Source organism: Aythya fuligula, chromosome 5 (assembly GCF_009819795.1).
Source record: "Aythya fuligula isolate bAytFul2 chromosome 5, bAytFul2.pri, whole genome shotgun sequence".
NCBI classification, from domain to species: Eukaryota; Metazoa; Chordata; class Aves; order Anseriformes; family Anatidae; genus Aythya; species Aythya fuligula.
The window spans coordinates 14,575,233-14,590,265 of NC_045563.1; the positions used below are offsets into that span (position 1 = coordinate 14,575,233).

At 35.1% G+C, this 15,033-nt stretch overlaps 1 protein-coding gene across 4 annotated transcripts in view; it reads right to left on the reverse strand.

Annotated features, from left to right (window-relative positions):
- Window positions 1-3,761: 3,761 nt before the first annotated feature.
- The window catches only part of PAPOLA (poly(A) polymerase alpha), a 41,959-nt gene continuing 30,687 nt past the window's right edge, over window positions 3,762-15,033 (reverse strand). Inside the window, exons 17-22 of one of the 4 annotated variants that reach the window (XM_032187813.1) lie at window positions 14,397-14,539; window positions 12,938-13,035; window positions 11,186-11,406; window positions 10,731-10,793; window positions 8,028-8,099; window positions 3,762-5,919 (exon numbers count right to left, since the gene is read on the reverse strand). In XM_032187813.1, the coding sequence (XP_032043704.1) occupies window positions 5,824-5,919; window positions 8,028-8,099; window positions 10,731-10,793; window positions 11,186-11,406; window positions 12,938-13,035; window positions 14,397-14,539 (693 nt within the window). In that variant the 3' untranslated portion in view covers window positions 3,762-5,823. Of the gene's footprint in view, window positions 5,920-8,027; window positions 8,100-10,730; window positions 10,797-11,185; window positions 11,407-12,937; window positions 13,039-14,396; window positions 14,540-15,033 lie in introns of all 4 variants that reach the window. The other 3 variants (XM_032187811.1, XM_032187812.1, XM_032187810.1) reach the window with 3 other exon arrangements.

The window sequence follows — 15,033 nt, forward strand, 5'->3', positions numbered from 1 at the left end:
GTTTCTTACATTGTGATGGATAAAAATTATACATGATAAACTGTCGCCGAGACAATGAATGCTTCCATCCATCATTCTGGTCTTCTCTTATTCCAGCCATGTGACTGAGTTGAATCAAGTTTATGACATCTTGGCAGGGAGATTCCTACAAAAACTAATATCTAGATCAAGTACATGAATAATGCATTTATTCCCCATTAAAAAAAAAAAAAAAAAAAAAAAAAAAAAACTGTTTTTAAGAACAAGGGATCTCTATTTCACATCATTGAACCAGTCCACAATGAAACATTTCAAAAGCCCTACTAACAGATTATTCACAAAAATTTCAACTTAGCTGCATTATCCTTTATACCACTGTTGAAGCTGCATTTCTTCTCAATGCCATAATTTAAAAAAGAAATTGTCTGAAGATCCTAAATAAAGGAAATCTTACTTTAAGAGTGCAAGCTGAAAATCTAATAGAAATTCTTCGTATAAACTGCAGACTCCTCTCGCCACGCACTGAACAGTCTTGGCACAGCGTCCAGGCATGGCCAGCTCTCTGCTGGGGGCAACGTTCTTGGCTGTGAAGGCAGAGCATGCCCTCTGTCACTCATGGCGAGCAGTCCTGTCCAACTGTCTCTTTTCGACAACTTTATCATCAATCTCTTTATTAACAGCTCCACTGCAGACTGAGAACGCAAACAAGGACAATGCGCATGCCAGATTTCTGGAAGGCACACAGCACCAGACACCACGCAGGGCAAGGTTTCAGTAAATCTGAAGCAGAAGCTGCAGCTCAAAACTCTCACATGCTGTTTCAAGAAGCATCATGTTTATTGTATTTACTTTAAAATAAATTAAAAAAAAAAAAAAAAACAATCAAGTTTCTCTATTGGGTAAGGTAGGAAGGGTGGAAAAAAAGACAAAATATTTCTGAAACATCAAGCTCCCCCCTCCCAGTCCTATTTTACACCATTTGAAATGTTTTTATCAATGAAGGGTATGTGACCAGACATTCCATTCAACTTTAATTTTATCCACTCCGGGTTAGTATATTATCATTAAAGGAAGCAAACATCACAGAAATAATCTTAAATTTGAACTTTTCAGTTCATCTAAGTGTAGATTTTTAAGCATGTAAAGCATTTACTTAAATAACCTTATTTAAGAAATTTGCTTTTGAAAAGATGAACATAAAACATACTCCTAAAGATATGCTAGCTTGCAAGAAAGACATACGAGACATTTGAACTTGTAAGCTGTCCAGTATCCGTGTGGGCCATAGTTATTATTGGGCAGTTTAAATGCATTGGCTATTTTCTCAAGTTAAATAAATAAATGCAGCTTTATTTAGCCAACAAGTTGGAGTTTTTATAACCATGCATCAATAGTAATTTTTCTCTTTATCCTTTCCTATTACTTGCCTGCATTCAAGTTCTTATTTAAAGACAGAAATCGACCTCAAAACCAAGCTTGATAATATATCTGCATATACCATTAAGTCTTTTTCTTCCTCCTCCAGCTATTAGGAACCTGTTATATTTGACTTTTCTAAACTCAGTACCATTACAGCTTGCGAGGTAAAAATTGAATAAAGTATGCAGGACAGTCGCATTAATGGTTTAATAAACATTCCACTACAATACAGAAGTCATAACTGAGGTCATTGAAAAAAAGGCATGTTGAATAATAAATCAACCAGTTACTAAGCGTGGAAGGAAAAGAAACACCACTGCTAAATATAGCATTCCAGAATTTAGTCAGAACAATAGAAATATGCCAAAGCTTTCTTAAATTAAAAAAAAAAAAAAAAAAAAAAAATCATTAGAGCTTAAATATCCAAAAAACAGATGGGACATGCAGCAGTGGTTCATTCTATTATCTTTTTCATAATAAAATGTGCCCTCTGAAGTTTGATATCAAAGTTTGCATTCTTTTGGTGATAGTAGTAGCAGATGTTTGATGTTTGTAGATATTTCAAATTATTAGTTTGAACTTTGTAGACGTATCAAACTGCATCTGCCTCTATCAACAAATGCAAGATGCTATATTTCTATTAAACAGATCCTTAATTCCACTAAGATGTTTCAAGTAAAGTAAAAAATGGTTTATTACTGATGTTTTTCCAGTTTGAACATTGGAATCTTTAAAAATTAAATCCATCAAGTACATAATTAACATTCTGTGCATAGACATTCACGAATGTACTGTCAAGACCTGCACATTTTTAAGTGACAGTTTTGTCCAGCAACAATGCTGCCAGGGACCAAGCTACTTGACTAGTGTGTCTGTAAAGTTACATAAGCCAACCAGGATCACTTTAACATGTGAACTATCTTTTATAACAACACATGCAACTTTCAAAACCAACAAAAATAATATTCTGCCTCCCATTTACCGCCGGAGGTTTTTCTAGCACTTAGGCATAGATCGTGGCTTCAGTAATATCTAGCATATTCTTGCAATACTCTTAATTTTCCACTATTCTAGAAGCCGAGAAACTCAGTTTTAACTTTATATCATTGATTAAAATTGGTTCTCTAAGGAGATAATCTCTAAGTTTACCAAGATATGGTTAACATCAGTTGATAGTCACCACTACTCAGTTACTACCCACATATACTACCAGTGTCAAAAATTTACCTTCAAATAAAGAAAAACAACGCACCAAGACACTACCTACAGCAAGGAAGCACAATTTCAGCTGATACTCATCAATTTAGAAGTCTGATTCAAATCAGCATGTCTAAAGCCATCTGTTAGAACCATGGCTTATTAATGTTAATTATTTCGGCTACAACAGTAATTGTCAATGTCTTATTTGGAGATCTTCATGAATTCATGTACTTACTCCACCTCTTGTAGGTTCATGACAGGTAACTCAGAACAAACTTACAGAAGCCCATTGCCAGTACCCCGAGAAGCACTGAACAGCAATCTGTACATCTACTTTCAGATTTTTATTGGTTGGAAAAAATAGAAGAGGAATTAAAGCCATAAATAACATCAGCTGTGATGAAAGGGAGAAAGGATGGGCAAGATATAAAGATGATGAATCTGTTTGAAACAAGACAAGCAATTGCATGCTGTGAAAAATATACACAACACAAAGGTCTATTGTTTTAGGCAGGGTAATTATAATATGAGGACCGTAATCATCAGTGGTTTTAGCAGTTAAAGAAATTTTAGTCAAAAGGGGGCTACTTAAAGTTACTCACATCAAGCATTTGGAGGATTGGGCTCATGCTGATACAAAGATCAATCAAGTGATGCACAGTTATTTGTTATTTTTTACTTTTATTTCAAGGCAAGCTTAAACTGTTTGACAAGAAGAGAAATACTGCCATCTGCTGACATAAATAGTCACTTGCAAGAAAAGCAAGTGTAAGATACCAAGACCGTTGAAGTTATTTAAAAACAGTTCAAAATTCTAAGGAAAATAAATACAGCTCAAGATTGTATGCACATTTCTTCTCATATTATCAGGTTAAGAGAAAGTCCGAATCAGAAAGTAAGGAAGGGGTGCTGTTAAAGTGTTTTGGCAATAAACTCTGCCCCTCCAACCTCCAGCCCACTGCACAATCCACAACCTTTCCCTTTCACAGGCTAGAATTCAACATCCTGCTAAGTGTTACTTCCTACATCTAACATCATGCTTATTTACAAAATTTATGGACTTTCCTAGGCCATACTGTATTTTGTATTAGCAGAAAACTTAAGAGCCAAGTATAAATTCATAGTGAAACCAGTTCTGTACATTCAGAAAAGTCAGGCAACAATGGGATTGTGCTGTTTTTTATTGTGTTTTCAATGGAGAAATACATCATCTGTTTACAAAATAGCTCTTGAAAAATACAAGGAGTACAGATACTATAAAACAAAGCAAACTCCAGTCATGAGACACTACGTACATCATGCGAAAGCAACAGTCTGATCTCCAGGTTATGAAAACTAGAATTAAAAAGTCACTATACAGAAAGGTTCCAAGTTTCCAGCTTGGCAAAACTTGGGTGCAGTTACATGAAACGTTTAATAAAATGAAAAAGACTTTCTGATGTGTAAACAAAATGACAAGACTAAATTTGTGCCTGGCAATTTCGATCTAAACTCCATAGCTACACAAAATACACAGACACCTTGTACACTTCAACTGTTAATATAACCTTCTTTTTGGGGTGGACGACAGCAGGCTGCACAGGGCAAGGAAAAGAGAAGTATTGTATACTAGACATCTTAGACAAATGGCAAAAAAAAACCCTTCAGTTACTGCACAGCCTAAGTAAAAGATAAGCTACACTCTGACTTTGGAGAATTAATTTAGAAGGATAAGGGGAAGAGTGTAAGTAATTTAATTTTAACATGAAAGATGCACGTGTAAATAGGATGAGCACAATGAGAGAAGGGAATTCATAAAACATGCTAATCAAAGTATGGGAAATATGATTTGACATCCCACATATTTCAGACTAAGAAATAGTAACATGAAGTTTGTTATCTACATCTGGTATTACTGCTGATATCCCTCATGTTCCTCAAATACTGTTGTTCTTTGCCATGAGAGATTCAGTTCGTTCAAAAGAAAAAGTAGTTACTTATCTTTTTGATACGACTACAGAACAAAAATTAGGAGTAAGAGAGCTTACTAGATGTCAAGTGCTTACTAGAAATATGATTTTTAAAAATTCAGTGTTGTTCAATATGTAAAACCATTTTTGATGAGCCATCTAAAAATAAAAAGGTTAAAATCCTCTGGGAAAAAACTTTTTGCTTTTATTTAAAATTTGAACCTTTTTCACGCATACAGAACTTTTATGGAGTGTACAAAAATCATCTTATGTTTAGTGATTCGAAGGCCATCAAGACAGGTGTTATATTTCACAGGCACACATTTACTTAAACACTTTAGTGATGGGACAAACTTCTGAATTTGTGCCTACAGGCCACAAGGTATTGTGATTACGTACGGGGGGAAAAACGCAATATTAGGGTCTGGCTTGTTCTTATTTTGTATAACTATTGTCCTATATGGTGCATACAAGCTGCAATAAAAACCCCAACACTAAATGCAAAAGCTTTTCCCAAGAAATACAATAAAGGGTTCAAAAAGGAAATAAGGAGTTTGATTAGCTCAAAGGAAAGTTTATTTGCTGTTTGATTGATGATCTGTATGCACCTTAAAACAATCCTATAAATAAAAGTAAACCACATCTTAATCATATCCCACCAATACTGAAAACTTCCCAATTACTTTCTCGATGTATGTCTTATTACCTCAAGATTGGACATTCCTCTCTTTAAAGGCTTACTGCTGCTTGATGGCAGTTGAACTAGTTATACTACACACTTTGTTGTCAATGTACAGTATATCATAGAACGTCGCCCAATTTGCAGATTACTAGTACTGAAGAGATTCTTCAATAAAACGAAAGCGTATCAGCTGAAGATCTAAAATTAGTCATACTCCAATAAAAAAGTACATAAAAGTGCATTCAAGGGATTCTTATGCCAGTTTTATCTCAATTTTGAAACAATGCATCAAACAAATTCAATCAGAATGTCAAATATGGCTACAAATAGTGTTCATGTTTTTAAAGGCAGTAATCCTTTGAAATATTTAATGCAACTGTTGCTAACACATTAATAGTACTCCTGGCTTCACATACTAACCTGGACTTCCAATCAAGTGGTGATTTTAGCCCAGAAAGGGAAGTGCACAAAATATACCTAAATCCATTTCCGATCATGTTCTAGTCTTGCACCCTCTGTTCTCCTTTTTTTTCTAGCATTAGAAGACAACAGGTTGAGTTGGCAGATATTGTTTATGGACCCCTGAGGTTGTTTTTACCGGTTCAATCTCAATTTTATTGAATTCTTGATAACAGGAATAGGATTTGCAGGGAGAGCAGGGATATCTGAAAGGTCTGTACTGGGTGTTTTCTGAAATGAAAAGAAAAAAAGTTTGGTTGTATTTTAACTTTGTAAATATACAAAGGAAAATGTTGTAGAAATTGGCACTAACTTTCAAAACAAAATAAATCTTTAAAACAGTAATTCAGAATGCACCAAAATAAGAATAATTATAAACTATAAATACAGAAGCAGGATATTTCCTTTACCAACACAGCCATTTAAAAAAAAAAAATATGTAATTTTCTTTCATAGTGTACATTTCCTTTTTCCACAACTGCAAGAAATTGGGAAGTGCTGTGGATAAAGTTGAGCCTACTAAAAACCTCTATTATAATAAAAACTAAACCCACATAATAAGAGTACTTAACTGATGACATGTCCATCAGATAGTATATGTTCAATATTTAAAGACTGCTTTGAGTAATTTAGTGTTAAACCCCACCACTTTACAGATGAATGACGAAAAGCTGTTCCCTACACAAAACGCATCTTTTAAAAAATGTGCCTGTTTAAAAACTCTTAATGACTAGACTTCTAACTTTTCATGATGATTTAGATTAACAAAGAAAAGGTATGATGAACTCTAAAACTACTTTATGACAGGGATAAGAATTTCACACTGAAAAAAATAATCTGAACACTTTTGTCTCACTTGAAAGAATTAAATCCTGTTTGACAAATAAAGGAAAACACAGAAAAGGAATACAATATTCAATTCATTAATTTCTCATAGGATTAGGAAGCCTCTATTTTCACGTTTTTTTTTTTTCCGTTTGTTTTGTTTTTAAGTTTTAAGTATTTATCCTCCACTCCTGCATGTTGGCATCACAATAATCCGGTTATTATGCATTACTTCCCATGATTTATCAGAAAGTGTTTTATGTCATAGATGTTCAAAATTAGTATTAAGTAAATTTTACACATGGGAAAAATTGCATTAAAATGACCGCTCTTAATTGTTTCATTAAGGAGTTAGCTGAATACGCACTGACTGATATGACAGCAAAGCACAATGCAACAAAAAGATTCAGAGCAAAATAGCTTTGATATCCCTCCTTCCCCACCTACTCCCCTGTACCCTGGAGCCCACTGTCTGGTTCATGCTGACCTACATTGTCAGCATCTCCTGCACCATGAGCAGTGCTCTAAAAGCCAATGAAAATAGTGGAAAAGTGACAGAAAAGGTCCACTATACTTCTGTAGTTTCCAGATTACCTTTGCTACAGTAATAACTACTCAATTCATAAAAGCTTTTTAACTTTATATAATAATTATCCCTCAACAATATGCAAAATAATACACGATCTTTTAAAGAAATTAATCTTCCTGAACTAATTTAAAGTGCCCACCATCACATCCACAGTTTCCATTAAACAATTGTGGTAGCTTTATCTAGTACTGCTCATGTAGTTCAAAAAGCTTAACAACAAATACAATTAGTACTATTGCAATACACCTCCATTTTCAATCAATACCTTTACTACACATCGTGTAATGAGTGAAGCATGCGTATAATGCTTTGTGACAATGAACTTTTAATGGGCAGGACAATAACAGAAGCTTAAAAATGCCAGTAAATACATGTTCTCTAGAAGTGATTACAATATTAGGGATGTAAGTTTAAGAGAATGTCACAGAATGCTCCTTACACTCCTAACACGTACAGTGAATCAACACAGCTGGGTCATCAGGTTAGAACCTCTCTCTCACCCTTCATACCAAATATCAGGATCTCAAGTTAACATCTCAGACAATTCTCAGCCTCTACCAGGATATCTGAGCAGCAGCTATTTAAAGCATTTGTTTCTTTGCTAGAAAGATTATTCTGTGATGTGCAAAGCACAAAGGAATAAACTGAGCCCCTTACTTTGAAGGCACAATTCAGAAGAGCGAATCCAGCTTCGGTCAGTTTGTATGGCAAGCCATACATGTTTAGCTACAATGCACATTCAATAAGATCAATGACCATCTAAAACACAAAAATTGTGACAGTAACAACAAGCAACTTTCCATACAATTGGTTTATATTAAAAAATTATACATTCTTTGTTTTTAACATCTGGACTCATTTTAACTTCTATATTTTCAGCACAGATGAGCAATAGAAACAGATGCATAGGTTTTAAAACCAGTACCTGAGGAGCTTGTAAAGTTGTCTGAAGAGTTTCTGTTTGGGAATTAACATTCACTTCGGTCTCGAGTTGCTCCTAAAAAAAAAAAAAAAAGCATCACAATTACACCATTTGTACTTCTAAAGCTACATACGCTGAACTTAATTAACTAGAATGCCTTAAGTTGTATATATACACAACATAAGGAAAAAAGGCAAGTATCAGTGCTTGCTACGTTGATATCCACACTTTTATTATAATACAGAAATCACCACACTAAATGTTTTGCCCACTAGGAACTCAGTATCAACACAAGATACATCACTTCTCATTTGTTGCTTGTTTAACCACCTATCCCTTTTATACAGAATCTTACAGGAAGACCATTACATGTCATTCAACTCATTAAAGTTGTAGTATCAAAGACAACCACGTGAAACATTACTGAATTTCTTGCAAATTCAACCGCTTTTCCATTCCTTTGAATTAAGTAAACTCCTTCAGTGGTTTGGAACTAAGCTTAAGTCTCTGAACTACGTTCATAAACAGCTGAAGATCAGGACAAACCATCTCGTTTCAAAAAATGAACATCAACTTCATCACTCAGTAATTTTGGAGCAGCAACTCCTCACACATACTGAGCTGTACAGACCAAATAGGTGCCCAATTACCTTAAGTCCCTACACAGAACATCATCTTCCTGTCCTTGCTTCTAGTGTTCAACTAGAAGGATTATGGACATTACAATTTTTTTTATTTTTTTTTTTTCTGGGGGGGGGGGAGGGAAGAAGATTTGCAAACAAATACTGTGGTTTTAGATTCACATGGCTTGCATTTGTTACTGTGCAAATTGACAAGGAGTATAAGGCTAAATTCACTGTTCTGCCAGAATAGTTTTCCTGCTACTTTAGTGGGTTGGATCAGCTTTCTGGATAACCAGATGATTGTCAGAGACAGTTTTTCAGGTAAAACAGTAGGTCTTAATGGCTAGAACAGGACAGTGGGGCCTTCTCCTTTTAACAAAAACAACCTGTTAAAATTATACCACAGAATCAACCACACATACGGTTTTTCTCCATTAAATGTATGTTTGTGTTCATTAAGAAGTTCATTTGTCCACATCCTATCATACATGTTCAAGGACATAAGATTTAGAAGAGACTACAATAAAAGCTAACAGGATTACCTATATCTTTTATAGTGATCTGTACCCAGAGAATCTATTTTGGACATTAGGATTAAATTCTTATGTGCATTTCTTCCTTAACCTGTCTTGAGTTCAAAGAGATTTCAAGGTGACTACATAAGATTTCTCACTGAAGCACAGGGAAACTGAACCAAAGCAGTTAAGCATTACAAAATATTTTAATTTTGTGGCATATTTTCCGCAGTATTCCAAAAGTAACACAACATGCCCAGTAAAAACAGTATAAGCTTCTATAGAATCACAGAATCATTCAGGTTGGAAAAGACCTGGTCCAACCTTGAACCTAGCACTGAAGTCCACCACAGAACTATGCTACTAAGTTCTACTTCTACACATTTCTTGAAGATCTCCAGGGATGGTGAGACTCAGTCACTTCCATGGGCAGCCTCTTCCAATGCCTCACAACTCTTTCAGTAAAGAGATTTCTCCTAAACCTCCCCTGGCACAATTTGAGGCCAGTTTCCCTTGTCTTCCCCTTGTTGGTGCTTAGAAGAGCCCAATCATGAGGTCTCCCCTGAGCCTCCTTTTATCCAGGCTAAATAAAGCTATTGAAGACAACTGGCCATTACTGAACCCTGGGGGACACCACTAGTGACCAGCCTCCAAATGAACTTAAATCCATTCAAGACACCTGACCACCCAGCCAGTTTTTAACTCAACGAAGCATTGACCCACCCAGGCCTTGAGCAGCCAGTTTCTACGGGAGAATACTGTGGGAAAGGGTATCAAAAGCCTTACTGCAGTCTAGGTAGACAACATCCACAACCTTCCCCTCATCCACTGAGTATGTCACATTGTCATAGAAAGAGACCAGGTTTGTAAAGCAGGACCTGCCTTGGATAAACATGACTGGACCTGATCACCTGGTTGTCCTGTAAATGCTGAATAAGGCTAAGAACACACCATTACCCTTTTCACTTACCAGCAAGCAAAAATATTGGCTACTAAATTACAATATACTGGAGGCGCATGGTTGGTTCTCTGGAAGTCCCCAAAGGCTTTGATATAACTGCATTAAATAATTTCTATATTGTAGAAGACTTTATATACTACCATTTATTTTTTTTTCCCCAAAAATTAAGAAGTGAACAAGTTAGCACCTGGCTTCCGGACTCTCAGCCTTAAGTGCAAAAATCCCAAATGCACAGGGCATGTTCTTTAACTGAGTAACATACATAGAATTTGGACTGCAGGCAAAGCAAGACATATAGACATATTTCTGACCTAAAAAAAATGAACGAAAACTTTTTTTTTTTGCTGTGGTATGGTGTGAATGACCAAAGAAATCATTATCTTTTGTAACCATGGACTTGGGCTCAGGTTAGCCTGATGGCAAGTAATGTACTGCAATTCATTAACATACACTTTGAAAAGGAACATGTAATTTTGATGTCTTTAGTGGAGAGTCTATACTATATCTACAAACACAATCATTCCTGATAAATAGGGGAAAAACACAGTAACTTTCACAAGGAGTACAAATTAATATAGACAAAATTATATGGTCTGGCCATACATACCTTAGTTTCCATTTTTTCATGCTCATTCACATCTATACAGCTAGAATCTTCACTTATTTCATCCTGCTGAAATGTAAGCAAAAAGAAACTATTAAGAAACAAAAACATAAGTAAAAAAGAAAAGCAAGAAAATAAGAGGTCGAAGGGTTTTCAGACTGAATTAATTATAAGAATTAACATGTTATACTCAAAAAATTGCTTTTAGGATAAGAATTTAGCATATATTTGTGCTAATGCAGCAAATGTGTCACATTAAGAGTATCAGCATAATAAAAACAACACTAACACCTAAGCAAGCTGAATACATAAAGAAGCTATGCAATCTGATAGGAAATGCACACACACAACTTAACAAAATATTTCAAACCTGAAATATGAGAATCAGCACTCTGCAGCGGAAATGAATATTCAAAATTTTGGACACTGCTATGTTACAATCTTAAAACCTCAAATACCTCTTCAATTTTTATTTTCTTGGGAGACTCTTCTTTATGAGGAGAAGATGTCCTTTTCACTGCTGTGACAGGGCTAGGTGTTTTTGTTGCAAGATTTCCTGAAGTTCTGGGTGATGGATTTATTGAATGTGCTGAGGAAACAACTCTAGAGATGGTAGGCTTTGGTGGTGGAGAAATGGCTGGTTGTGTGGCAGTTTGAGGAATGCTTTCACTTGAAGTACCTATGGGTAAATAATTTTAAAAGCTTCAGCAAGATTATGTTTGACAAACATTTCAATTCAATCACTGATGTTTCGGGTTGCTATTCAAAACCACTGTTATCAAGTAGGCTTCAAGGAAGTGATACAATTAGTAGTAAAAGCATCCCATTTAGAACAGCACGGTTTAATTTCAATTTCATTCTGAAAGAGAATTCATGCACCAGACACAGGATAGCCATGTCAGTGACATTCTGCTAGGTTTAATCAGCCCTGCTAAACAGCAGAGTATATGGTAGCCCAGATGGAGCTTTGTGCTAATATAGCTATATTATTCTTGGTACCCAAAAAAAGTTTTATTATTTCTGTAATTAATTCACTGCGAGTGCCTTATCAAATCCAAGAGGAATCTGTTTTTTTGTTTTTAATTTTATTTTTATTTATTTTATTATTTTTTTTTTACACAAACCTTATCATTGCTCAGGCTCAGAGCATGCAATTATGGATATCAAGTCATCAGGGAGCACAAGAAACATCTGACATTCTCTAGACCCTTTTGAAAAATGTTCCATATGACAAAGCTATACCCCATCAATTGAGGCCTACCTGAGACCAGTAAGTGCACATAGGTTGTTTTTCTCAACCCCAGGATGAGAAAAAAAGAAAGTTACACTGCAATTTTTTTTCACCCCACTAACCACCATCATGTGATTGCTTTTTATTAATCAAAATGCAAGAACAGCTTCTGCTTCCAAATCCAAAAACATTCATGTCACTTGAACTACATTTAGTGCTCATGAAAACATTTACTCATATTGATACACCTGGGACAGGATAAAAAGATTGAAAAGAACAAGACATCCTACATGTCTGAGACTGAGGTAGGAGAGACTTCATCTTGAAAGGCTAACTGGTCTGTCCCCTTCTGCATCTATTTCTGACTTATGCCATGTATACAGCTAAAATTCCAGCAAGTCAGCTACTTTGTTAGTAAAAGTTTTCACCAGATACCTTTGTTATGTCACTAAAAGGTCTATTCTTTTCACAAGTGTAAGTTTTATTTTCCTTGTAGAAAATATGGAGAATAAAGCAGCATGCACAGTCAGACATATTTAAGAAGATATCACTAAAGAGCACGTGCTCTGCTTATATCTGAAGCCTTTTCACTCCCTGAATCCATTTCATGAAGCAGGAGGAGAAATACAGGAGAATTATTTACAGGAAATAAAGAAACACCTCTTGGATTTAACTATAAAATGGATTAAAAATAAATGCAAAAATTGCTCTTGTAGACTTAGATATGGGATATTTTTTCCTCATTAGACTAACTGACCTGTAAACATCCTCTGCATTAGGTCAATGGAAAACTTTATTGTTAGTGTGAATGGCAAACAGATCTGTAAGAATAAACAAGTATTGCTACATAAAATCTTCCACCATGATTTTCTGAGTCTTAAAAATATTAGTTAATCTGTATATCAAGGAAAACGCATTACAGCATATTACAAAAAAAAAAAAAATCAACAGAAACAGCATACTATGACATTTGCCTTACCCCCTGAGCTTTCACTGGAATTTGTTTGTGGCACAGTGACTTCAGAAGCCTGTATGTTGGTCACAGATGCTGCCGTTACAGCTGGCGCAGGACTGCTTCTGCTAAAAGAGAAAAAGACAGAACACTGAACATAAGTAAAGCATGCCTATGGTGACATCTGCTTTTCATGATATGTGTGGCCAGTAACAACAGCTGACAAAATTTTATGCATATACAGAGCACAACACAAAACTATGTCATAGTATGAAGACAGAAACTAGTGTTGTCAACTTAAGCAGTAAGTTGTCAACTTAGTATCAAACTTAAGCAACAGAAACTATTTCAGATATTTAATTGGAATCACTTCAGAGACAGCTTTTTAACTGAGTAAGAAGTAGCATTAAAAACAAAAAAGGCTAAAATTAAGACAATGTCTGACTAGATAAGGTACAGGGAGAAATATTACAATTATTTTCCCCAAAGAATGGAACAAGAATAATGTAGAAGGACTAGAATAGAAAGCCTGTTTTCAATCTACCCATTCAGTTATGACTATAATATGGACATCCTGAGCAAAGCCTCAGGATTACAAATGATAAAGTAATTTTTATTTCTTTTTCATGAAATAGGGTAGCAGTATGTGTTTAAAAAACAATATGGGGCAAGTTTTACTTTGAATATGATACCTTATATCATGCTTGGAAATTATACAGACTTGCTCTAATAGCATAGTCAACGGCATCAAGTAATGAAAATAATTTACCAAGAAAGTCCAACTAAAAGAGCACTTGCAAAAAGGAGCAAGTCCACTGAAGTATTTTACCCTTCAAAATATCCAATAATATACACTTAATACTGCACAACTGTAGGAAATCAATGTTATTAACTTCTGAGCATCAAGTAGACAAACTTGAGAATTTTCAAAGTCAGATTTGCACAACTGAATGGGATCCTAAGTTTAATTTAAAGACTTAAAACATAAAATTTTGGTTTAAAAACATTAGCACGCACATTTTGGAAAATACAGGGGTAAATTTTATTCCTAAGCTTGATTTGCATTAATACCATCAGTAATAGAATTAGCACTACTCATTTCCCAGACAGAAAGCCTGTGCTTCACTACTGTTTGACGTTTTGATCAACAACTCAAGTAGATCTTCCTCATTCTTACACCTCAATTTCGTGCTCACTACTTCTCACCGCCTTGTTACTAAACTGCCCCCAAGTTTTTATTTCACCTTTTCTACACTCATTTACCCAACCCTAAAACTACTCCCCAACTGAAGTCTAATGCTATGCTCCCCATGCCACAAATTTAGTCCTACTCTAGCATTCAAACTGGAAAGACAGATGCCTGAAGGTTCCAATTTGGAACATTTACACCTTGAAATAACAGCAGTATCTCATGCATGCAGTATTTGCTATGCTTTTAATACAATTCAGGAAAAAAAGTTGAGTCAAGATTGAAAGCTTTCATTACCCCTGAGAACTTCCAGAACTGTTCAATGGACTCGTCTTCATAGCACTAGTAGGTGAAGGCACAGACGTGCTGTTATCACTATCCATAGACAAGTCTAGGCTGCTGTCATTCAGAGCTGTCAATCTGACCCCTTCTGTTGAATGCTGCCATCCACAAGATGAAAGAAAATCACGTTAGTCTAAACACTTAAAAAATCAACTGAGATTAAAATGACACAATATTTCAGTTATGCAAACTTACTATCCATTACTTTTGTGAAGAAAAAATAAATGAGAGGTGATTTAACAGGGTGAACTTCCACCATGAAGTAAGCATCTATGTGTGCACTGAACGTAGTTGTGCAAGTACATTTTTTAGAAGAAACCTGAAAATACGAGCATTAAAAAATGCAAGACTCAAAGGGACAATTCTCAAATCCTTTTGTATGTAAATAACCCTCCATCACATCGCTATAAGCATTTATGTTTTCTATGTTCACAATTCAGGTAAAGATTCTACTTAACCAATGATGTTCAAAAATAGAAGATAAACTGTTACTATATTTAGTGACTGTAATTTTGGCTTTATTTCAAGTTTCTTTTTCTTCTGGGCTTACAGATACTGCTTTCACTAACTTCAAAATTGATAGCAATGTACC